We start from the raw sequence: 24,952 nt of genomic DNA, 5'->3' as shown, positions 1-24,952 counted from the left end.
AATATTTCTGATTTCTTATTAAGTTTAGATTATAAAAAAAAAACGCATGATGATTTATTTTTACAATATTCAAAGTTATGCTATATGATATTTGAAGAAGATTATATTACTAAAAAAAAACAATATGTCAAAAAATTCAAAACACAATGTAAGGACAGAAATGTAGAAATTAATTACGATAGTGATATTGATGATGAAAATTCGGTTAGTATTAATCCATCCATGTTTAGAAATTGTATTAACCAAAAGAGTAATTCATTCTGTAATAATAATCAACAAGATATTTATGAATATTTATCATACCTAATTAATGAGTTGATAGATAATGAAAATAACATATTCGATCGAATATTAAAAGTTAACAATAATAAAAGAAAGTTGAATGAAATTAATAATGAAACAAATGAAAAACTAAACCCAAATGAATTGCTCAATTCAACTTCACCATCAAATAATGATTCTAATGTAACAAAAGAAAGATCACTTTTTAATTATTTCACATTTGAAATTGAACAAAGAATAGAAAGCGAATCAAATAACCAAAGTATTAGTTCATTTCAAAATAATATATTATCATTAGATATACCTTTGGATAGTTCATTATTAAATGGAGATGAAGAAAAATTAAAAAATGTTAATATATCCTTATTAGATTGTTTAAATAATTATATTAAAAAGGATAACATAGATGAATATTATTGTCAAAAAGAAAAAAAAAAAATACATGCACAAAAATATATGAAATTTAAAACATTCCCACCTTATCTTTTTATCCATCTTAAGCGTTTTTATGCAGATGAAAACTGGTCAGCAAAAAAAATTAATATTGAAGTTAAAACAGATGAACAATTAAATTTGGAATTTATGAGGGTTCAACCAAATTCCACTGATGTTCTAAATGGACAAAAGGAACAAGAAACGAGTCCAGGTGACTCAATGTTACAAAAAGAAAGTAAACTTTTAGAAGATCATAAAGATGTTTTAGATTCTTTGTTAGACTTTGGTTTTGAAAAGGATAAGGCAATAGAGGCAATTAAAAAGGTAAAAATAAAAAATGTAAATAATTGTATATCTTATATTTATGGAGAAGATACAGTAGAGTTGGATGATGACGTGAATTGTGAAAAAGAAGAAGTAAATTCTAATAATTTGGATTCTATAATTAATTTGGGAGTAAAAAAAGAAGTGGCTATGGCAGCACTTATACTGAATAAAAATAATTTACAAAAAGCAATTGATTATATATTTTCGAATTTGGATGATTTAACGGATAGTAAGTGTAATTTGATTATAAATAGTAACAAGTGTAACGATGGATTGGGTAAGTTCTTTTCCTCAAAAAAAAAAATAAAAATAAAAATAAATATTAATATATATATATATATATATATATATATGATAAACCAAATGAAGAATTATTATAATTGTCATTAATAAATTTTTATATACTTATTATATATTTGTATGTTTAAATTATTTATATGTATGTTTTACTTTTTGTAGCTAATTATGAATTAGTAGCATCTATTGTACATATAGGAAACAATGCCAATTCGGGTCATTATATATGTTATATAAAGGATGAATCCAAGTAACCAATATAAAAAAGATAAATACATAAACATATATATATATATATATATATATATACATTATTTATTTCTATTTTGTGTTATATGCACATGATATATATATATATATATATATATATATTTTTTTTTTTTTTTTTTTCTTTCAAGATGGTATATTTGCAACGATAATAAAATTGGCCTATGTGAAGGAAATTTAGGTAAAGACAGTGCATACATTCATTTGTACAAAAGACTTTCATAATTTGGAAATCTTTACTTTTTTTTTATTTCATTAAAATTTTTTATATTTTATATTGAAGTTTTTTTTTTAAAAATATTACCAAAAAAAAAAAAATTTTTAAATAAAACTAAAAAAAAAGAAAAGAAAAGAAAACAAATAAACAGAAAAAAAAAAAAAAAAAAAAAAAAAAAAAAAAATACATATAAGATATATACATATATATGGTATTTATTTTTTTTTTTATAAAAACTTTTACTGATTCTTTTGTGTATTTAAATAAATCCCTCTTGCTATAGATGATGGTATTTGTAAAATAGAATTTGGTATACTTGTTATTATATTATTAATTTTATTAACAACATGTCCAAAATATACTTTATGAGATTTTAGGTTAATTAGATCTTCTGTTTCTTTTTTATCTAGTATAGTATTTTCATAAACGGATACTTTAATAAAGTTATTAAGTTTATAATCTTTATATAAAGAGCTAAACATTTTATTTCTATAGAGTGTAAATGAAATATAATTTTCATTCATTATAAATAAATATACATTACTTTCTTTTAAATATGGAGTAATAGCTTCAAAAGGTGTATTTTTTACGGATAACTTCATTAAAGTATTTTTTACCATATGCATACGTACATGAGGTCTAGGCATATTAATTAATAAATCCATTCGTAAGTTCGGTGATAATTTAAAACTATTTAATTGTATTAATAATTTGGTAACTTTTAGAATTCGTTTTATTTTTCTAATGGTTTCTTCTTTTCCTTCTTTTGTATTTCTATAACCATCACATTTTCTACTTTTCAATAAAAAATTTTTATGTTTATGTACATTTTTTTTCTTAATCAATTTAAATTTATTAGTAGTAATAATATTACTTCTTATAAAATTTATAATGCCTTTATTTCTTCTTCCTTTTATATCTTTTCCGTCTAAAACCAAGGAAGAAACGAGGAAATTTCCTTTTTTATGTTCATAGTTAAAACATTTTTGAAGCTTTATGGTATTGTAAACATATGCATTATAAATAAAATACACTAATAATGAAAATGATAAATATTTGATATTTATCTTTTTTATAAACATTATATGTATGTATATATATATATAATATATATGTGACAATTATATAAAAACATACATATTATATATATATATATATTCATATATTATATATAAAATATGCTTTGAACAGTTTGTGATTTATTCATATATAAACATTGTATCATTATAAAATAAAACATATTATATATATATATATATATTCATAAGATTATTATGAATAAGCAATATTTGTAAGATTTACAAATAAAGAAATTTATATACGTTTTTTTTTTAATAATACTTCTAGGAAAAAACATAATTCATATAAAATATAATACATCTAATATATATATATATATATATATATTATATATATATAATATTTTATGTGTAGAGAATTTCTCCTTTTGTAAAGAAGCATACAAAATATAATATTTTAAAAGGTAAAATGTACATATATAATATATACATTATTATATACTTAAATTTTATAATTTTTTAAAAAAATACAAATAGGAATTTATAATGGGGCATTTTATTTATTTTAAGCCTTTCCCTTTATATATATATATATATATTAAAATAAGCATATCAAAGAACATGTATAAAATATTAAATTATTAAATATTAATATATTAATATATATTATATATGTATATGAGAATAATAATATTAATTAAAAAAAAAAAAAAAAAAAAAAATTAAAATATTAAAAAAAAAAATAAAATTGGATATTATCCAATTTTGAAATAAACTCATAGAAAATATTAAAAGTATATATATACACACATAAATATATATGTATTATTTATGTATATAATTTATATTTCCCTTTATATGTTAATTTTATTTTATATAAATATATTTTTTGTGAACAAAATAAAAGTTTATTTTTGTAACAAAAATAAGAAATTCTTAAACATTTTAACCTTTAAGTTGTTAATCATACATTTTGTATTAAAAAATATATATATATATTGAACTGGGTTATTATAAAGTTATTAATATATATATATATTTATATTTATATCATCTCATAAGTGATAATTTCTTATATATTTTTATTTCAACTTTTGAATAATATACCTTTCATATTTATAATATATATATATATATATATGCATATATTTTCTTTATTATTTTTATATAAATAATTTATTTTTTTTATTTTTTATTTTTTTTATTTTTTTTTTTTTTTGTAAAGTTCATAATTTAAACTTCTCTCCCTAGTTTATAGTAAAAAAAAAAGATATAATTACTCCCACATATTTTATTGGTTGGGTAAAAAGATAACCAGATATTTGTTAACAGACAATGTAAAATATTAAAAAAAATGGAAAAAATAAATGAAAATAATACAAGTGATATAGAAAGTGATAACGGTGAAGTAGAAGTACATGAAATTTATAATAAAAGTAATTTTATTAATGGAAGAGGAGCAAGATTAGTTCGTATATTATCAGAATTTGTTGGTGTTCAAGATGCCTTAAGAGATGAAGGTATTTTTTTTACGGTGGTTGTTTTTGGATCGTCTAGATCTTTAAGTCAAGAAAAATATGAATCGAAAAAAAGAAAATTAGAAAGAAAATTAGAAAAATTTAAAGAGCAAATAACAAATAATATTGCTATTGATGAAGAAGAATTAAAAGAATGTGAAAAATTAAAAAAAGAATTAGAAAGATTAGAAAAATTAAAATGGACAGGTGAATATTATAAAAAGATATATGAACTTTCTAAAAGATTAACAAATTATTTTAATACAGAAGAAGGACAAAAAACTGTTTTTAATATATCATCTCATTTACCAAAGGTTCATAATTTTTTACCTAATAAAAAAGGAGAACAAAATCCAAATAATTTTACTGTTGCTATTTGTACTGGTGGTGGACCAGGATTTATGGAAGCAGCTAATAAAGGAAGTAAAGAAGCTAATGGAAGATCATTGGGATTTATGATTTCATTACCTTTTGAAAAGGGAGCTAATCAATATGTTGATAGAAATTTATCTTTTAAATTTCATTATTTTTTTACAAGAAAATTTTGGTTAATTTATTTATCATTAGCATTTATTGTATTGCCAGGAGGATTTGGTACGTTAGATGAGTTAATGGAAATATTAACTCTAAAACAATGTAAGAAATTTAAAAGAAATGTACCAATTGTATTAATAGGAAAAGATTTCTGGTCAGGTATTTTGAATTTTAAAAAATTAGCTGAATATGGTCTTATATCTCAGGATGATTTAAATGGTATATTTATAACGGATTGTATTGATGAAGCATATAACCATGTAATTACCCATTTAAAAAAACCTTGTTATTTGTCTGATGCTAAATCAAAATTTAAATAATTGTAACAACTATATATCTAACAAAATGGAAATATACACAAGCAATCATATATATATATATATATATATATATATATATATATATATATATGTATACATATATTTGGAAAATGCAGGAAGTAAATTATCCACAAATAAAAAGAAAAAATGAAAAAAGTATTATTAAATAAATAAATACAAATACAAATACACATACATATATATATATATATATATATATATATATATATATATATATGGTAGGAATGATTTCCTTTTCAGATAAAAAATATATATCATATACACAAAAGTTTATTAAGGAAATATTCTTTTATAACATTTAACCTTTCTTTTTAAAGTTTAAATAGACTTTTATATTTTAAGATATTTTCCTTATAAAATAAAAAGTTTACACACATATATAATTTTAATATCTTTTATTCTTTATATTATGAATCATATAACATGAGGGTTGAATCACCTGTTCACGAGTTTTCTCAAGTGTATCTTTTTTTTTCTTTTTTTTTTTTTATCCTTTTAAAATCATTTCTTATATGGATGGAATATTTAATTCTTCATATGATTATATATATATGATATATATATTATATATATTTTTTTTTTTTTTTTTTTTTTTTTTTTTTCTTATTTAAATGAATTTTCTATTGTAATTAAAAAATAGTACTTGTGTTTTGACTGTGATATAATATTAATTTGTATACATATATTAAATAAATATATAATATTCATATGTTATTATATATATATATATATATATATATATATATTATATATATATTTGTTTATGTATGTATATATAATTATACTTAATTCATAAATGATTACAAACTTGTAAATAAAAAATATAATTGTAATAATGAATATTTCTTTGAATTTATAAAAAATAATAATGTAATATTTATATATATATATATATATATATATATTTATTTATTTTTATTTTTTTGAATAAATGGAATAATTTTGAAAATTTTATAAAAATATCATAACACTTGAAATTATTATATATACATATGAATATGTTAATAAATAATATATAGTATATAATATTTTAATAATTAAATAAATATAAATATATATAAAAAATATATATAATATATATATATATATATATATATATATATAAATATATATATATATTTATATGTATTTTTTTTTTTTTTTATAAAATTATTTAATTTAGCACGCAATTTTGTTTTACGAATTTCTTTTTTTCTTTAAATTATAAAAATATAAAAAATTGGGAATTGTATTAAAAATCATAATATAAATATATGCATAATTAATTTTATTCTTTCCTTTTTTTTTTTTTTTTTTTTTTTTTTTTCTCTTGTTTAAAAAAAATAACATGATAGTTTTAAAATAATTAAAAAAAGAGAAGAAGAAAAGAAAGAAAGAAAAAAAAAAAAAACCAAGTTAACAAAATTTAAGAAAGATGGAAAGTGTAAGTAAATGTTTAACTGAAGAAGATTATTATATAAGATTGAAAAATTTAAAAAAACAAATTGACATTTTAAATATCCAAGTAAACAAAAAAAAAAAAAAAAAAAATATATATATATATATATATATATAATGTTTTTGTTACATTTGTTTATGTTATTATATGTTTAATTATAAAATTTCAACGTTTTGAATAACCGTGTTGTAATATGAATTGATTTTTTTATTAAAATGATATGCATACATGAAAAATATACTTATGCATTCAACACATACATATATACATATATATATATATATATATATATATATATATATGTGTATTTTTTTTTTTGTATAGGAGGATTATATTAAAGAAGAACATAAAAATTTGAAAAGAGAATTAATAAGGTCAAAAAATGAAATAAAAAGAATACAAAGTGTACCCCTAATTATAGGTCAATTTTTAGATATTATTGATAACAATTATGGGATAGTAAGTAGTACGGCAGGTTCAAATTATTATGTAAGAATACTGTCGACTTTAAATAAGGAGGATTTGAAACCGTCAGTCAGTGTAGCTTTACACAGACATAGTCATTCAATAGTAAATATTTTACCATCTGAATCAGATAGTAGTATACAATTATTACAAATTACTGAAAGACCAAATGTGAAATATACAGATTTAGGTGGATTAGATATGCAAAAACAAGAAATGAAAGAAGCCGTTGAATTACCTTTAACTTGTCCAGAATTATATGAAAAAATTGGAATTGAACCACCAATGGGTATTTTAATTTATGGTCCACCAGGTACCGGTAAAACTATGTTAGTTAAAGCGGTGGCTAATGAAACTCAGGTTACCTTTATTGGTGTTGTTGGATCTGAATTTGTTCAAAAATATTTAGGAGAAGGACCAAGAATGGTACGTGATGTATTCAGATTGGCTAGAGAAAATTCTCCATCGATTATTTTTATAGATGAAGTAGATGCCATAGCTACTAAGAGATTTGATGCACAAACAGGTGCAGATAGAGAAGTTCAAAGAATTTTATTGGAATTATTAAATCAAATGGATGGTTTCGATAAATCTACTAATGTTAAAGTTATTATGGCTACTAACAGAGCAGATACTTTAGATCCTGCTTTATTAAGACCAGGAAGATTAGATAGAAAAATCGAATTCCCTTTACCCGATAGAAAACAAAAAAGATTAATCTTCCAAACCATTATTAGTAAAATGAATGTTAGTAGTGATGTAAATATAGAAAGTTTTGTAGTAAGAACGGATAAAATCAGTGCAGCTGATATTGCTGCCATAGCACAAGAAGCAGGTATGCAAGCTATAAGAAAAAATAGATATATTATTACAGCCAATGATTTTGAACAGGGATACAGAACACATGTTAGAAAGCAATTAAGAGATTACGAATTTTATAATATATAACGAATGTTATAATGATTACAGGAATATAATAAATAAAAAATATACATATATGTATATATATATATATATATATTGTATTATATTTATTTTAATGACACAGGATTGGTTCAAACACACATATTATATGACTATAAATATGTGCTCAACTGATATTTTTATTGTGGCATCTTTTTTTTTTTTTATTATTATTATATAGATATTTATATTGTTAAAATCAATTTTTTTTTTTTTTTTTTTTTTTATATTGAAAAGTAAATATTTTATATGGATTTATACAAAATTTACATCCATCTAATATTAACTATCAACAATATTATCTTTTTTCTTTTTTTCTTTCTTTTAACGTAATATATATATATATATATATATATATATATATATATATAAACAATATAAATTTTTTTTTATAATTCCGTTTAAATAATTTATTATGTATTTTTAATAATATTTAAAAAAAATATATAAGAGATATATAATTAAAATAAATTATCTAGTGTTTTAAAAAATATATAAAATAAAAAATAAAAAAAATAGCATACACACATATATACATATATACATACATATATATTTATATATATATATATATTTACCATATTATCATATTAATAGATTTATATATTCTATGTAATATATATATTTTTTTTTTTTCATAATTCAAAGGGAATTATTAAAAATATGTTACACTTTCAAAGGGGAGGTGAGAAACGGAACCAAATTCTCTTAAAACTACAGAACCCTCATCATCTAAAACTAACCATGTAATACCACAATTATAACTTGAAAATCGTAACCATGCAAATAAAGGAATTTGTAGAGCTCTACACAAGAAATATCTAATTACATTTCCGTGACATATTACTAATTGATATTCATCTTCATCACCACTAGGTTTATAAAAATAAGTTTCATAAGCTTTATTTATTCTTTTATTATCTTCTTTAATTTTTTGAGCATCAAATTTTGAATGTCTTGGAAGAGGGTCAGGTAAATAAGGGGTTCCTTCATTTAAATTTGGATCATTTATTAAATTAGCATCAGGAAAATATTTACTTATAATATTAGCCGTTTCTTTAGCTCTTATCATATCTGAATGATAAATAACACTAACCTTTTTATTATTTAAAATATCTTTTAATTTTTTACCCGTTATATCAGCTTGTTTACACCCTTCTTTAGTTAAACGTTTAGAATTCTCATCATCTTTATATCTTCTTTCATATTGTCCATGTCTAACTAATATAATATGTTTCGTTGTATTCTTTTTATCTTTTTTACCTTCTTTTTTTTCTTTCTTTTCAAAAAATTTTATATTTGGATTATAATAATAATCATATCTACGATTCCATTTATAAAGTACGAATTTCTCATATGCATAAGTCAACGCTATTGATAAGGATAATGATGTAACGGCTGTATAAAATACATATTTCTTTTTATTTTCTTTAATATATTTTATTTGAATATTTTGTTTCGTTTCACTAAATCTTCTTTTAAAGTTAAAATTTGTTCTTAAACATTTGGGGATATTTAATTTATTAAAAAAATTTACATACATTTTTACTCATATTTTTTTTTTTTATATATATTCTCACACACTTTTTATTTTAACAAATAAAAAAAAAATAAATAAAAATATATCATATATATATATATATATATATATAATATATATATATTTTGTAATATATGTGTATATTTATGAAATCCAATTTAATAATAATTTACAACAATTTATTACATAAAAAAAAAAAAAAAAAAAAAAAAAAATCAATAAAAAAAATGTGTAAAAATATAACACATCTGAACATAAAAAAATTAAAAATAATATAATATTTTAAAGGAATATAATTTTAAATATATATAAATAATAAACATTTTAAAATTAATATTAAAATATAAAAAATAAAAAAAAAAAAAATATATATATATATATGTATTATATTATTTCAATTTATATTGAAAATATGCAAAATATTTAACGCACTAAATCCTCACCAAAAAAAAATATATATATATATATAATCAATAATAATAATTATTATTTAACAAAATACAAAATATATATTTAAAAAAAGTAAAATTCATTCATTATTTATTATTATTCTTAAAATATTATTTTTATGGTTCTGTGTATTCACATACATATTTTTTACTCAACATATGAAAAAAAAAAAAAAAAAAAAAAAAAAAAAAAATATATATATATATATATATATATCATTATAATATTATAGTGAAAACCAAAAATATACTAAATACCTTAGAATTTATTTTATCTTAATTTTATTATAAATATATATATATATATATTATTTCATATTATCATTTTTTATTTTAACCACAAATTATATTTATATTTATATTTTAATTTAACAAAAACACTTATAAAAATATATATATCAAAAAGAGAAATGTATAACAATACAAATATTTATATGTATATATAATATAAAAATTTTATTAAAAATCATATAATATTTTTATTTAATATAATTATTTCTCATTTTATTTTATATCTTTCTCCCCTTTCAAATATAAACATATTTAAAAAAATAAATACACATTTTTATATTTTAAATTTTACTATTCTCTTTATATATAAGATTTTTATCTTTACATATATAACATAACATTTAATTTTATTATATATAATATAATATATCATAGTTATGTTGGTGTATTTTACATGCCATTTATTTAGATTGAGAGATATGTGTGTGTATCTAGATATTGTTATATGTAGACTTGTTAAATTGGTAAGGAAAGTATTAGTTTGTTTGTTGCTATTTATATATGTATTGTGGGTGGAGGTATCTGTGTCTATGTTTATTTGTGTATGGTTTAGGGATACATCAACATAAAAAAAAACACACAAGTATTATTACATGGTATAAGAATATTCCAAATATCGTTGCCACTACCGCACATATGGCCAGGATGATCATTTTTTTCGGGAGATGAAGTGATGGATGTACTACATGTATGTGGTCTTACATGTTGATTCTTTTTTTGTTTTTGTATATCTGTTCTAGCATTTGTTAATGCGTGCTGCGACATCCATTGTGCCACATACTATTTTTTCAAGTAGATTTGCCACTAATTCTTTTGGATTTGGATGTATTTGGTTCACAGCAATTTTTGCCATTCTTGTTACATTTTCAACAAAATTTTCAAAAAACTTAATTGGATGATTTTCATTTTTTTTTTTTGGTTATAGTGCAGGTATAGTTTTTTTTTGTTTTAACTTCTTGAACTATTGTTTTAATTGTATTCAAATCGGCATTTTCTAATTTTTTATGCATATTCTCTAAATTATTAATATCGCAATGGCATTCTTTACATTTTTTTTTTTTTTTTTTTTTTACATATGCTTTGGTATTTTGTTCATTTGGTTGTTTTCCAGAGAAACCGTTATTTTCTTTATGCTTTTTATAATTCTCTTTCGATCCATCCCATTGATTTTTTCTATGAACATCCCAATTTCTATATTCATCTAATTTGTTTTTACAATATATATTCACATTATTATCAACAGATATCGCGCCTTCAAATTTATTTTGACATGTTTGATTAAGTTCCCTTTTTGTTTTTCCTACAAACATGTTGTGATTATTCAGTTAATTATCGTAAAAATTGGGAGCGACTATCCTGTGGTATACTACCATTTCATGTTGGTTTGTCCCTTGTGCCACAATGAAATGCTTCCCATATTTTGTTTTTATTTTTTCCCCACCAATCCGAACGTACTTGGCCCAATCCATCCATTGTATCGGTGGAATCGTTATATGACGTGTCACCATTTTGTGTTCGCTGATCCCTTATTTGTTGAAAAATAGCTTTCAAATTACGTTCTCCATCCACCGAATATGCGTCCTTCGATTTATCTGTACCTTGAATTATATCTCTAAAATCATAAAAAATGAACTGAATATCACGGCATACATTACGTGACCATGGACGTCCTTCATGTTTGCGATTACGTAGTCTCCACGTTTGTTGTTTTGCTGCCAACATTGTTTCCAGAAATAATTTATCGCTATTAAATTTGGATACATGTGCTGTTCCCAATTTTCTGATGTTCGATATACATAGTTCGTGACGTCTCGGAGGCATACACTATTTGGTACATTTACGATATTTTGTTTGTTCTTATGTGTACCTTGTTTTCATTTTCCTTTATGTGACAAAACAGTAGTTGCTTTTTGTTTCGAGCATTCTGGAGACGTACCTTTGTTTTTCTTACCTTCTCTACAATGACACTAATACGACCTATTAGTGACAGGATCATTTTCATCAAACAATGGATTTAAATTAACGTTATGGTTACTTCCACATTTATCTCAACATCGGATTATATCTTTAATTTTTTTTTTTTTTAGATTTCTTTCACTTTTAATTAATAAACCTTTTTCTAACGGTATTTATTGTGATCTTTTAAATTTTTTTGATATTCTCCGTTTTATATTTTTCATAACAATCTTTACGTCCACTTAAAATTTTTTTATAATTTTTACAATAAGTATTACAATTAACACCATTTCGAGTTCGTTTACTTTTACAAGTATTTTCTAAAAGTTACCCAATCATTGTTTTCTATTCTAAAAATTTTTGCATGTATCGCAAACATTGAGAAGTTTGTTCTTCCGAACGACCTAAAGTACATGTATTTCAACTTTTTGAATCCTTTTTAGAATTGTTTCACTTCTTTTAATTTCTCTTCTATTTTATCTTTAAAATGTTTTTCCCACAATTTTTCCAGTTTTTCTTCTTCTCCAATAATTTTTCACTATAACTTTTAACCTTTTTTTTTTTGTATATCCTGTAATACATGTTGTTGTACAATATCTTTAACTTTTGATATATTTTTATAAGGATCATATGTTCGATCTAACAGTTTACATAAATGATCTGTATTATGAGAACTTTTATTAAAAAATTCATATAATGTTCATGGTACCGTTTTCGAAATTGATCTAAATCGATGTTATATTTTTTGCTGACCTCCGTTTGACATCCGCAAATTTCGTTCCCCATTTTATCAACATGAATAGTTTATGCATAAACATATATATATATATATATATATATATATATTATCTCCAACATTTGAAATATATTAAAAATTTAACTTTTTTGTATACTTTTGCCATTTTGATATATTATTATGTTTATATTATATGTCTGGTATGTTTATATATTTTTATTTTATTATTATTATTATATATATATATATAAATATTTTTGTTTATGTTTGAATTTTTATATATTCCTATTTTTGTATGTATATGTATTTTTTTATTCGTTCTTTTTATCTTTATACATTAGTATACATTTATATTATCACATATTTGTATATTTTTATTTCTTTATGCTTATAATATCGCATTTTGGTATTTTTGTATATGTGTATTTTTTTTCATTTCTTTTTGTATTATTTTTTTCTTGACTGTTCCATATTTTTATATATTATTTTGTATTATATTTCTTTATATAGTGTTGTATATATTATTTCATATTATATTAATTTATATAGTTATATAAATATATATAAAGTTATGTTTATAAAAAAAAGAAAAATTGAAATAAAAGAAAATAAAACAAAACGAACTAATAGATACATAGAAAATAAAAAGAATACATACCGAAATAATACATATATATATATATATATATATATATATATATATTTGTGGCGTATCTATCCGAATAAATATATGTAGTACATGTTGTAGATAATTTAATAAAATAATGTTTATTTTTATTTATTTATTTGTTGGTTCTTTTTTTTATTTTTTTTTGCATTATTTTATGTTTTTATATATTTAACGTATTACATGTATTATATGTTTAATTTTTATGTATTTTATGTACTTTTTATATTCCTTGTATTCTGAATATAAAAAAAAATATATATTAATAAAATAAATAAATAAATATATATATATAATACGTATTTTGAAGAAACATTATGAACAATCATGTATTTATTTATATTAAACAATATTATATATATATATATATATATATATATATATATATATAATTATCGTTTGAATAATATTTCTATATATAATAAAAACAATATTATATTTTATATTTGTTACCTTATATGTTGCATATTATAACATTTTATATGAGGTATTTAATAAATATATGTCACATTATATTTTAAAATAATTTAATATAATTATATATATAAGTGAAATATTTAAAAGAAATTAGAAATATAATTTTTTATAAAAATAAAAATCCTTTTAAGAGAAAAAAAAATAAACAATTAAATAAATAACATATTATATAAGGAATAAATAACCTAATAAATAATGAATACATAAAAATATAACAAAATAAAAAATATATATATATAAAACTTAATACATATAAAAATATATATTTATAATAATAAAAAAAAAATGTAAATTCAACCAAAATAATATAATACACTAAATTACACCATAAAAATAACATAGGATATATCTATTCGTTTAATAATTTTATATATTGGAGTTTTTTCTTCATTTTTGTTTTTCTTCGATAACGTAAAATTAAATAAATTATTATCATAACTAAAACTATAACCAATATTGCAACAACAGAAGCAATAATAGTATTAGTTAATGTAGCAGTAGAAGATGCTGAGTTAGCAAATTCTGCAGTTGTAACATCCTTAGCTTTGGAAGCTGCATATGTAGCAGCTTCTTGAGCTTGTCTAGAAATTATTCGAGTAAAGACATCAGAAGGTTTTATACTTTCCGCTGCTAAACAGAACGAAGTATTCCCTGCGACACCCGTTTCCCCACACATATTATTTACTCCATTTACAATTTCAACAAGTTCCATTGGTTTATAATAATTTGTTGCAGTAATCTTTGAGGTCCAATTAATAACAGTTACCTCATTAAGCGTATATATTCTTCCTAGTGCTTCAGTGGCTTCTTTAATACCCGCATCAGTAGCAGCCTTAGCAACTGTAGTAGCAACATAATGTGTCCATGTCGAATAACCTATACCACTGACCAGACCCCAACCGGGGGCTATACCACCTCCCAACACACTTCCACATTTCAAACATGTTTTTTCCACTTTATCTGCTACTGATTTTTGACATGTACACGTAGGAACGGCGTCACTTTGTATTTCTGTTTGTAATGCTCCCAACTTTTCTGTTAATTCTTTTTCGATTTTGTCTTTTAAAATAATTTGCTCGATTTCTTTATCGCATCGTTCTTTGCATTTTTGTCTGTTTTTTACCATACGTCGATCGTATTCTTCAAAACGTTGTGATGTACGATTATCAAATTCTTGTATGACTTTTTGCATTTCCGGGTCATTATCATAAATTGACGTATATAGGTCACATTCGCACAATGATCTACATGTTTTTAGAGATTCTTGGCTTGGTGTATGTGATGTTATTATGTATGGATTTTTTTTATTATGCACCTATAAAGAATTATATATATTTATATATATATATGTAATAGTTCTAGTTTATTATTATATATATATATTTTTTGTTATAATTATTATATATAATGAATGGACATATATTATGATTATATATAAGTTATATCGATATACATAGGTATAATTATTATATGGAGGGTATCGTAACATATATATGTGCATATAATCATATATGTATATTGTATTATTAAAATTATCATAATTTGGTGAATACATGTGATGACGATAATAACAATATATTTAATGGATGAGCAAACAATAATAATATTTTAAAATAATGGAGTTTCATTTTTTTTTATTGTTATATTGTTATACGTATATTTTTTTATTATTAAATTTATAACTAAATAATTCATATATAGTAATATATTTTTTTTTATTAAAAGAATTACATATGTTTAATTTAAAATATGATTGAAATTTTATAATATACGACAATTTAGTTTCCATTATAAATTAAATTACTTTATTGAAATTTGAATGATTCTTCTGTTACTAAAAGAAAGAAAAAAGAAAAAAAAAATAAAATAAAAAATTAAAATTAAAAAAGTTTATATAATAAAACATATAATATTTTTTATATTTTATTTCTAAAAACATTTTAATTTTATGTAATAATATAAATCATAATTGAATTTTATTATTATACATATTCATAAAAAGTAACAATATAGTTACAACTTGTTTTTTTTTGTTGTAAATAATATAAAAATGTGTAGAGAAGTAGTTGTTGAAGGTGTGCAATACATATAATATATATTACAATTTGTTTAGAACATACACATGTAAAATATATATTCTAAGATATAATTTTACATCATTGCAATTATATAAAAGAATTATGTAATTAAATAAATCGTTCATAGTATATGATATAAAAGGTAAATGAAATAGAATATAAATTTTAATATTAATTAATGAAATGTAATGTATTTTAATAATTTTATTTTTTTGTTATTTTTTATTTTTAAATTTATTATATGTTATACATTTCTCTCTAATGTATCTACAATTATAGTAATATGAATATACATATAAATATACATATATATATTAAAAAGTATTTTAAAAATTGTTCTGTATTAAAAAAAATATTTATATTTATGATTAAAAAAATATTAAAGAAAAGAGAAATTGTAAATATTATTAAATACTATATTATATAGTTTTCTGTATTGTTGTATGCCATGCAAATATGTTCTATTCATGATTTAGAGAATGGATGATTTTGATAATATATATTATATTAACTATTAAAATAGTATACTATTTTATAATTTATTGATACTTTAATTGTATGATTACTAGTTGTAAGGATATAATTAAAACTATAAAGTTTAATAATAATATTATATTAATGGTTATTATATATATATATATATATATATTATATGTAAAAAGTAGGAGGATATTATATAATTATAGTAATTATTATAAGAAATAATATAATTTAATATTGGTTTTTACTAATTATAAAAAAAACAATTGATAATATTTATGAAAATTTTTTGTGTATGGAATAATTATAATTCTAAAAAGGGGGATTAAAAAAAAAAACAAGAATAAAAATAGAAAACATAAAAAATATTATTATAATAGGATAAAGTATGTTATATAAAATATTTGTGTTACTTTAAAGATATATTTTATGTAAGAGTATGTGGAGTAAATGATGGATTCATCCATTTTATAAGCTAATAGGTATATTGATAATATTAAAATTGAATTTTTAATTTGGAAATTTTTGATGGATACTGTCCAAGAATTATATATATATAATTATAATTTTATATTTAACATAATAAGAAAAATATGTTTTATATTTATATTTATTATACAAACATATATATAGATATTTTACGATATACATGTCCCTATCATTTCGAATTTCCAAAATATTTTATATAATTATCACATCATATATATATATGCACATTTTTTCTTTACTATTGAACGAGTAATAAGGAAATATTATTATTATCATTTTAATAAGGAAAGAGGAATAAAATAAAATAAAAAGTGTAAATAATAATAAAAATATTTTATCCTATATACGATATAATAATGGAACATACATTTATATATATATATATTATAAAAAGAATAATTAAATATTAAGGATTAATTTCAACAATTTACATTGTATTTGTTCATGTTAATTTATAATATATAAAAATAATTATCTGTTGAAAATTTTTTCAATATAATATAAAAAATAAATTAGTTAAAATTATAATATATAATATAAGGGTTTATTGCTAAATGTATCACATATCACTATATATATATAAACTTAATATTATATGTATTATATCATATATATCTAAGGTCTTAATATTATATTATTATGTAATATATATATTAAGAAGTGTAATTTTATAATTGTTATAGTGAATATAAATATAAAAAAAAAAAAATTATATTTCTCTTTATACGAAAATGAAAAAAATTATACGACAAAAAAACTATATATATATATATATATATATATATATTTTATTTCATGGATGTATATATATTTTATTCTTATATTTATAAAATACATATATTTCAAAGTAAATTAATGTAAATAAATATATACACATAATAATATATAGTATATACATATACACTCAATATAGAACGTTCATATATTTGTATTATATATATAACATCTATGATTATTTAAAATACAAATTCATATTAAATTTTTAGTCTTTTCACTATATGATATATATAAATAGGATTAATATGTACGCATAACATTCAGAATATATTTTATGCATAGATAAAATATTAAAATAACGAAATAAAAAAAAAAGGAAAATAAATAATGCACATTTTTGAAAAATCACGTTATTCCTTTTATTTACAATTACATAAGGCGTTATGTTTTCTACACTTTTAATTTTTAAATAATTGAGGTATTCCCAATAGGTATTTTTTAATGACAAATAAGTTGTCATATTATATGAATTTAAAATTAATATTGTCATCATAGAGGTATTATGACATTTAGATGGTTCAATATAATTTGTATGAAAAACAACTTATTCACATATTCCATATTATTTTTATTTCTAAAATAAGTTATACTACTATTATTATAATGGTTCGTATTCATATATAAAATGCGTAGTTAACCATTATAGAATTCATATGAATAAAATTGTATATGATTGAGTTCAGTACACCCATGTTTTATACAAAGATATATGTTCATGGGATCATGGTTCTCTTAGATTATTTTGTTCTTATTATTTTTAATAAAACTATTATATATATTTTTTTAATGAAATTATTAATTTCATATAATTCCTACATATAAATATATTTCTTTTATATAAAAATATTATTCGGTAGTGTTCACAATTGTATAAGCATATTCTTGTTAGAATAGTTATCATATTCTTTTATTAATACAAAAAAATATTATTATAATTTATGAGAAGACATTGAATAAACATATTATAGAAATGGATGATTATATTTTATCTTAAGTGAATAAAGGAAGCGTGAAAATGTTTATCTTTCTAATACTAATTTTAAATTTTAAGTATTTAACCATTTATCGTTGACCTTACTGAAAATATATAAAATTATGTATAAATTTTAACCATTGAATTTAATAAATAAATCTTACGCATATATATATTATTTCATATATCAAGTTGTTTACTAATTATAATAATAATTATAAATATAAATTACAAATGAATTTATATATATATATATATATATATATATATATATTAATATCAAATTATATTATTCTATAATTTTATAACTTCATATAGATAATAATATAATTTCTTCTTTTTTTTTTTCTTTTTTTTTCCTTATGAATAAATTTATTATTTTTATTTTTTTTTTATTAATGTTAATTAAACATTATATGAAAATACATTTTTTTATTTCATTTATTATATTATAAAAAGTCGTATAATGTTTTCAAAATATATCATAATAACAATTAATATAATTATTAAAATATATAGTTGTAACTATATTGTTACAACTAGTAATCATACAATTATTATTTAACAAAATGTAAAGTTATATATAATATATATACATATTATATATACCTTAGAATCTCTAAATTATGAATATAATATATTTGTATAACCTACGATACTACAAAAAACTATACAATAGTATTTTAATATATTTATACTTTCTTTTTAATAATAAATATGAATATTTTATTTCCGTTGTAATTATACAATATATTTTTTTTTAATAGAAAACAATTTTAATATACTTTTTAATATATATATATATATTTATGTATTTGCGTATTTATTTATTTAAATTTGTATAATTTTAGATAAATTAGAGGGGAACGTATAGCATACAATAATTTTTCGAACACAAAATATAAGAAACCAAATTAAATTATTAAAATATATTATGTTTAACCGTTATAAAAATTTATATTCTATTAGTTTTGTTTTTAATACCATATATTATGATATACAATAATTATTACTAATTATTATATTATTGCAAGATTGTAAATATACATGTTTCAATAACAATTTTACATATATATTCTAAGCAGTTGTAAATTATATGTGATATACACCTTGAACAACTATTACTGCACACATTCTTACACTATATAAAACATTAAATATGATATTTGTAACTACAGTTTTGTGAGTTATGAAAATTTACAAAAAAAAAAAAAATATCATTATAATTTATGGTGTGAAAAATATGGAAATGTTTTATTATATTATTTTTTTAAAAATTGAATTAATTATTTTATTTTATTTTATTTTATTTTATTTTTTTTTTTTTTGTTCTGATTAAAAGGGCAAATATAGTTCCAGTAGAAAATATATATTTGTATAATGGAAAGTTAATTGTGTATTATATTATATAAACTATAATAATACTTTAGATAAAATTTTTTTTTTTTTAATAAAGTTAAATACATTATTTTATATCAATTATTTAGTTATAATATTAAGAATAAAATAATATATGTATCATTATAAAAATGAAGGTCCATTATATTAGTATATTATTGTTTTCCCATCCATTAAATATATTGTTAACTTCTTCACAGGTATGCATGAAATAATGACATTTATAATAATAATATACAAAATTTTGTAATTTATGTAAATATAAAATATAAAATATACGTAATTATAAAAATATATATATACAATCATAAATTAAAACTAAATATCACATACATATATATATATGAATATTTTTTATAGGTATATAATCAAAAAAATCCATACCTCACACCACATAAAACTAACCCCAAATCTGTAAAAACATGTAGATCATTATGCGAATGTGAATTGTATGCACCATCTAATTATGATAATGACCCAGAAATGAAAAAAGTCAAACAACAATTTGATGATCGTACATCACAACGATCTCATGAATATCACAAAAGGATTCAAGAAAACCGCCAAAAATGTAAAGAACAATGCGAGAAAGATATACAAAAAATTATATTAAAAGACAAAATCGAAAAAGAATTAACAGAAAAGTTGGGAGCATTACAAACAGAAATACGAAGTGACGCCATTCCTACGTGTACATGTCAAAAATCCGTAGGATATAAAGTCGAAAAAACTTGTTTGAAATGTGGTGGTATATTAGGTGTTGGTGTGGCTCCATCTTTAGGTTTATTAGGAGAAATCGGTGGACTTGTTATAAATAATTGGAAAAATACTCCTTTTTATGAAGCTTTTGTTGCTTTTGCTCAAAAGGAAGGTATAGCTGCCGGTAAAATTGCTAGTGATGCTGCTCGTATTGATACAGTTATTTCAGGAATAATATCAAATTTTGAAGTGCACACTATAAATGGTTCTACGCTAGCGAATGCTATTACCTTAGAAACTCTTAAGGATGACACTATTCTTACTAAAGCACTACATTTTGAATATGGAAGTATGTGTGTAAATACGCCTACGGATGACAAATTAATTTGCGCTTATGGGATGAGAGCTGGCCTAGTTCAAGGGAAATCTGCTTCACCTGAAGCTGTTATAAGATCAAGCGTAAAAACTCTTCTCAAAAATGCTGACAACGTTGCTTCACAAGCTGCTCAGACAACTGCTAACGAAACTACTTCCGGAATGATCAAAGCAGAGTTAAGTAAAATAGCATCTGCAGGTGCTAATACGTACAGTGCAATTACTTACTCAGTAACTGCGATATTGGTTATAGTTTTAGTTATGGTAATTATTTATTTAATATTACGTTATCGTAGAAAAAAAAAAATGAAGAAAAAATTGCAATATATAAAATTATTAAAGGAATAGATATACGATGTCGAGCTATTCGCGATAATTTAAAGTATTGTGAATTTTTCATTTAATATGCTATGATCATTTAATAATTAATTTTTTTTTATAATATTATATTTTTTTATACCTTGGATTCTTACATTGTTTTATTATTATATGATTATTTAATTATTATAATTATATATATATATATATATATTAATAATCATTATTAGATGCATAAATGTGATGATGATAATAACATATTGAACAGAATAGAACATAATAATATATTAAATTAATAGAACTTCATTTTTATTGTTATATGTATATAAAAGTAAGAAATTTGAAAAAGTAATTAACACATGATAATGTATTTTATTTTATGTATGTTTTTTTTTTTTATTTATTTATAAAAAATGTTTAATATAAGTTGTTATTATAATTTTTTAATATGGCACAATTAACTTTTCATTATACAAATATATATTTCCTTATTCGAAGCTGAATATGTATTGTATTATAAAAAAAGTATAATATAATAAAATATTTAAGAGTTTTTTTAATTGGTTTAATTTGTAATAAAATTTAATTGTATACGATAGCATAAATTATAATCAACATATATATATGTATTCATCTTAAGAACCTATTACAATATAGTAACAACTGGTTCCTTTTTATTATAAATAACATAAGAATGTGTAAAAGGATAGTTGTTAAAGGATTTTTTAATATTGATTATAAATGTTTGTAAGATATATTAATATAATTGTTTTTTTAGTATGTATGGTATTCTAATAATATATTCATATGTAGTCATAGTCTCAATGAATATAAAATATGGTATATTTATATTATTGTATATATTAAATAAATAACACAGAACATTATATATAGTAACAAATAGAAGAAATAATATATTTATATGTTATATATTATTAGTTATTATAAAGGGGAAAATTCATAATATTTATGAAAATTTTTGTATATGATATAGTTATAAGTTAAAAAAAAAAAAAAACAAGAACAAAAATGGAAAGCATAAAAAATGTTACTGTAATAGGATAAAATATATTATATAAAATGTTTATTTTATCTTAAAAAGGTTCCTATTATAACATTAAAAAAAATTTGTCCCATTTTATAAATAATTAACTACATTTACATAATGAAATTTCGATTTTGTATTTTTTTGATGAATATTATGGACTAATTATTTATATGTGAATGCGTTCTATATAATAATAATAATTTTATTTAAAAAAATGAAAAATAAGAAATAAATATCCTGATTTTGTAGTTCCCAATAGCTTAATATAATTATGGACTCATATATATATTATATATATCTTTACAACAAGTAATAAGTAAATATTATTTTAATCTTAATAAGGAAAATAAAAATAATAAAATAAGAATACTGAATAATAAGTCATGTTATACATTTTTTAAAAATGTAACATAATTACAAATACGTAACATGTATTATAGAAATAATAAGAATTTAATATTAAGGATAAATATAAATATTTAAAATTATATTTTTTTATGTCAATTTATGTTATATTATATTATATTAACATGATTAGTTTTTTGAAAAATATTTAAATATCATATAATAATAATAAATTAGTTAAAATAATAGTATTTCATACAAAATACTAACTTGTAAGTATATCATATTATATATATATATATATATATATATATATTTATGTGTTTTTGGTTGGGTGTATATAAGGCTATAAGTATATATGGGTTGTTCGTTATATATTTATATGTGAATAGATACATATAAGTTAATATATTTATTTGTGTATATGTCTGTGTTAAGATAGATATGCATTACAGTTAAGGGTTATAGTTTTTTTGTTTTTTTTTTGTACATATATATAAAAAATAGATAACTAACAATATACATATTACAAGAATAATACTTGTATAAAATATATATATATATATATATATATATATATATATATATATATATAAAGACATTAAAACTATACTAATAGGTAATTAGTTTTATTATATCATCCTTTTATTATTATTATTATTTTTTACTTCTTGTCGTTCTTTTTTGTTATTATAATATAACAAATATAAAACAATATCAGTATTTGGAATATAAATAAATTTATTCTACATATATGCATATATATATATATATACATATATGTATGATTTTATATTATTTTTATACATGCATTTTTATATATTTTAGTATATACTTTAAAGATATTATTAATATTTATATAGTAGCATATATGTATTTATATTATAACAAATATTTTCATTTATATAAATATATAGAACATGAACATTTTATTAATAACTCATATTTGAATATATATATTTATAATGTGTATTTTTACTTATTTTTTTATATTATACAATAAAATTTTTAAATTCATAAAATGCATGAAATACATAAAAAAATACAACAAAACAAATGATAAAAACATTTTTATTAATATAATATAATAATATTTTTTTCCTGTTATTTATTTATCATTTTTTTTTTGATGCTATATATATTATTATATAATAAATTATATTATATAACAACAAAAATTAAAAACAATAATATACTACTTTTAATATAATACAACAATACAAAGAATATGTATCTATATCAATTATATATATATATGAATATATAAATATGATAGATAATATAGATAGAGAGAAACGGAAGAACATATTTGTCTCTTTTGTTATCTCTAATATACATATATATAATAAATTAAAATAAAGTCAAAAAAAATATACATATATTAATGTTAATAATTAAATATATAAACACGTTGCATATATACTTTTTTATATGTTTGTATTTTCGTATTTTTTTTTTCTCATTTATAATTTTACATAATAAATAAAACATAAAAAAAATAATATATATATAATTAAATAGATAAATAAAGGAATACATAAAATATAATATTTCTGATTATATTTTTTTTTTGTTAGAATATTTAAATTTATTATAAATTTATTAATATATATATATATTTTTTTTAAAAATATATAAAACTAATAATTATTATTATATACATATTAAATATTATTTTTTTAACATATACATATATTGTAATATTATAATAGTACAACTATTAATATATATATATATATATACAATATTTATAT

The 24,952-nt window shown here is 19.2% G+C and overlaps 7 protein-coding genes and 1 pseudogene across 7 annotated transcripts in view, besides 1 other annotated feature; 4 read left to right on the top strand and 4 right to left on the bottom strand.

The window, feature by feature from the left end:
• PF3D7_0413900 (ubiquitin carboxyl-terminal hydrolase 13, putative) overlaps positions 1-1,833 on the top strand; it is a gene marked incomplete at both ends in the record, with an annotated part of 3,059 nt that extends 1,226 nt beyond the window's left edge. The window contains 3 exons of the mRNA XM_001351411.1: positions 1-1,321; positions 1,504-1,591; positions 1,740-1,833. The exon at positions 1-1,321 is cut by the window's left edge and continues 961 nt beyond it. Of these exons, the coding sequence (XP_001351447.1) occupies positions 1-1,321; positions 1,504-1,591; positions 1,740-1,833 (1,503 nt within the window). The remainder of the gene's footprint in view (positions 1,322-1,503; positions 1,592-1,739) is intronic.
• A 231-nt stretch (positions 1,834-2,064) lies between these two features.
• Positions 2,065-2,907, bottom strand: PF3D7_0413800 (50S ribosomal protein L10, putative; the record flags this gene model as incomplete). Its single annotated transcript, XM_001351410.1, has 1 exon — positions 2,065-2,907. One exon carries the CDS (start codon positions 2,905-2,907, stop codon positions 2,065-2,067), a length of 843 nt encoding a protein of 280 aa, XP_001351446.1.
• A 1,291-nt stretch (positions 2,908-4,198) lies between these two features.
• Positions 4,199-5,215, top strand: PF3D7_0413700 (lysine decarboxylase-like protein, putative; the record flags this gene model as incomplete). Its single annotated transcript, XM_001351409.1, has 1 exon — positions 4,199-5,215. One exon carries the CDS (start codon positions 4,199-4,201, stop codon positions 5,213-5,215), a length of 1,017 nt encoding a protein of 338 aa, XP_001351445.1.
• A 1,435-nt stretch (positions 5,216-6,650) lies between these two features.
• PF3D7_0413600 (26S protease regulatory subunit 6B, putative) lies at positions 6,651-8,087 on the top strand (the record flags this gene model as incomplete). The annotated part of the gene is made up of 2 exons (XM_001351408.1): positions 6,651-6,740; positions 6,999-8,087. 2 exons carry the CDS (start codon positions 6,651-6,653, stop codon positions 8,085-8,087), a joined length of 1,179 nt encoding a protein of 392 aa, XP_001351444.1.
• A 670-nt stretch (positions 8,088-8,757) lies between these two features.
• Positions 8,758-9,645, bottom strand: PF3D7_0413500 (phosphoglucomutase-2; the record flags this gene model as incomplete). The annotated part of the gene is made up of 1 exon (XM_001351407.1): positions 8,758-9,645. One exon carries the CDS (start codon positions 9,643-9,645, stop codon positions 8,758-8,760), a length of 888 nt encoding a protein of 295 aa, XP_001351443.1.
• Positions 9,646-10,931: 1,286 nt separating this feature from the next.
• On the bottom strand, positions 10,932-12,203 carry PF3D7_0413400 (annotated as a pseudogene).
• Positions 10,932-12,203: a sequence feature (erythrocyte membrane protein 1 (PfEMP1), exon 1, pseudogene).
• A 2,364-nt stretch (positions 12,204-14,567) lies between these two features.
• PF3D7_0413300 (rifin) lies at positions 14,568-15,846 on the bottom strand (the record flags this gene model as incomplete). The annotated part of the gene is made up of 2 exons (XM_001351405.1): positions 14,568-15,533; positions 15,772-15,846. The coding sequence occupies 2 exons, from the start codon at positions 15,844-15,846 to the stop codon at positions 14,568-14,570; spliced, it is 1,041 nt and encodes a 346-aa protein (XP_001351441.1).
• Positions 15,847-20,544: 4,698 nt separating this feature from the next.
• Positions 20,545-21,835, top strand: PF3D7_0413200 (rifin; the record flags this gene model as incomplete). Its single annotated transcript, XM_001351404.1, has 2 exons — positions 20,545-20,613; positions 20,774-21,835. 2 exons carry the CDS (start codon positions 20,545-20,547, stop codon positions 21,833-21,835), a joined length of 1,131 nt encoding a protein of 376 aa, XP_001351440.1.
• Positions 21,836-24,952: the final 3,117 nt, after the last annotated feature.

Source organism: Plasmodium falciparum (assembly GCF_000002765.6).
Source record: "Plasmodium falciparum 3D7 genome assembly, chromosome: 4".
Lineage (NCBI taxonomy): Eukaryota > Apicomplexa > Aconoidasida > Haemosporida > Plasmodiidae > Plasmodium > Plasmodium falciparum.
The sequence above is the reverse complement of the archived record's forward strand: the minus strand, read 5'-3'. Positions and strand labels throughout refer to the sequence as shown.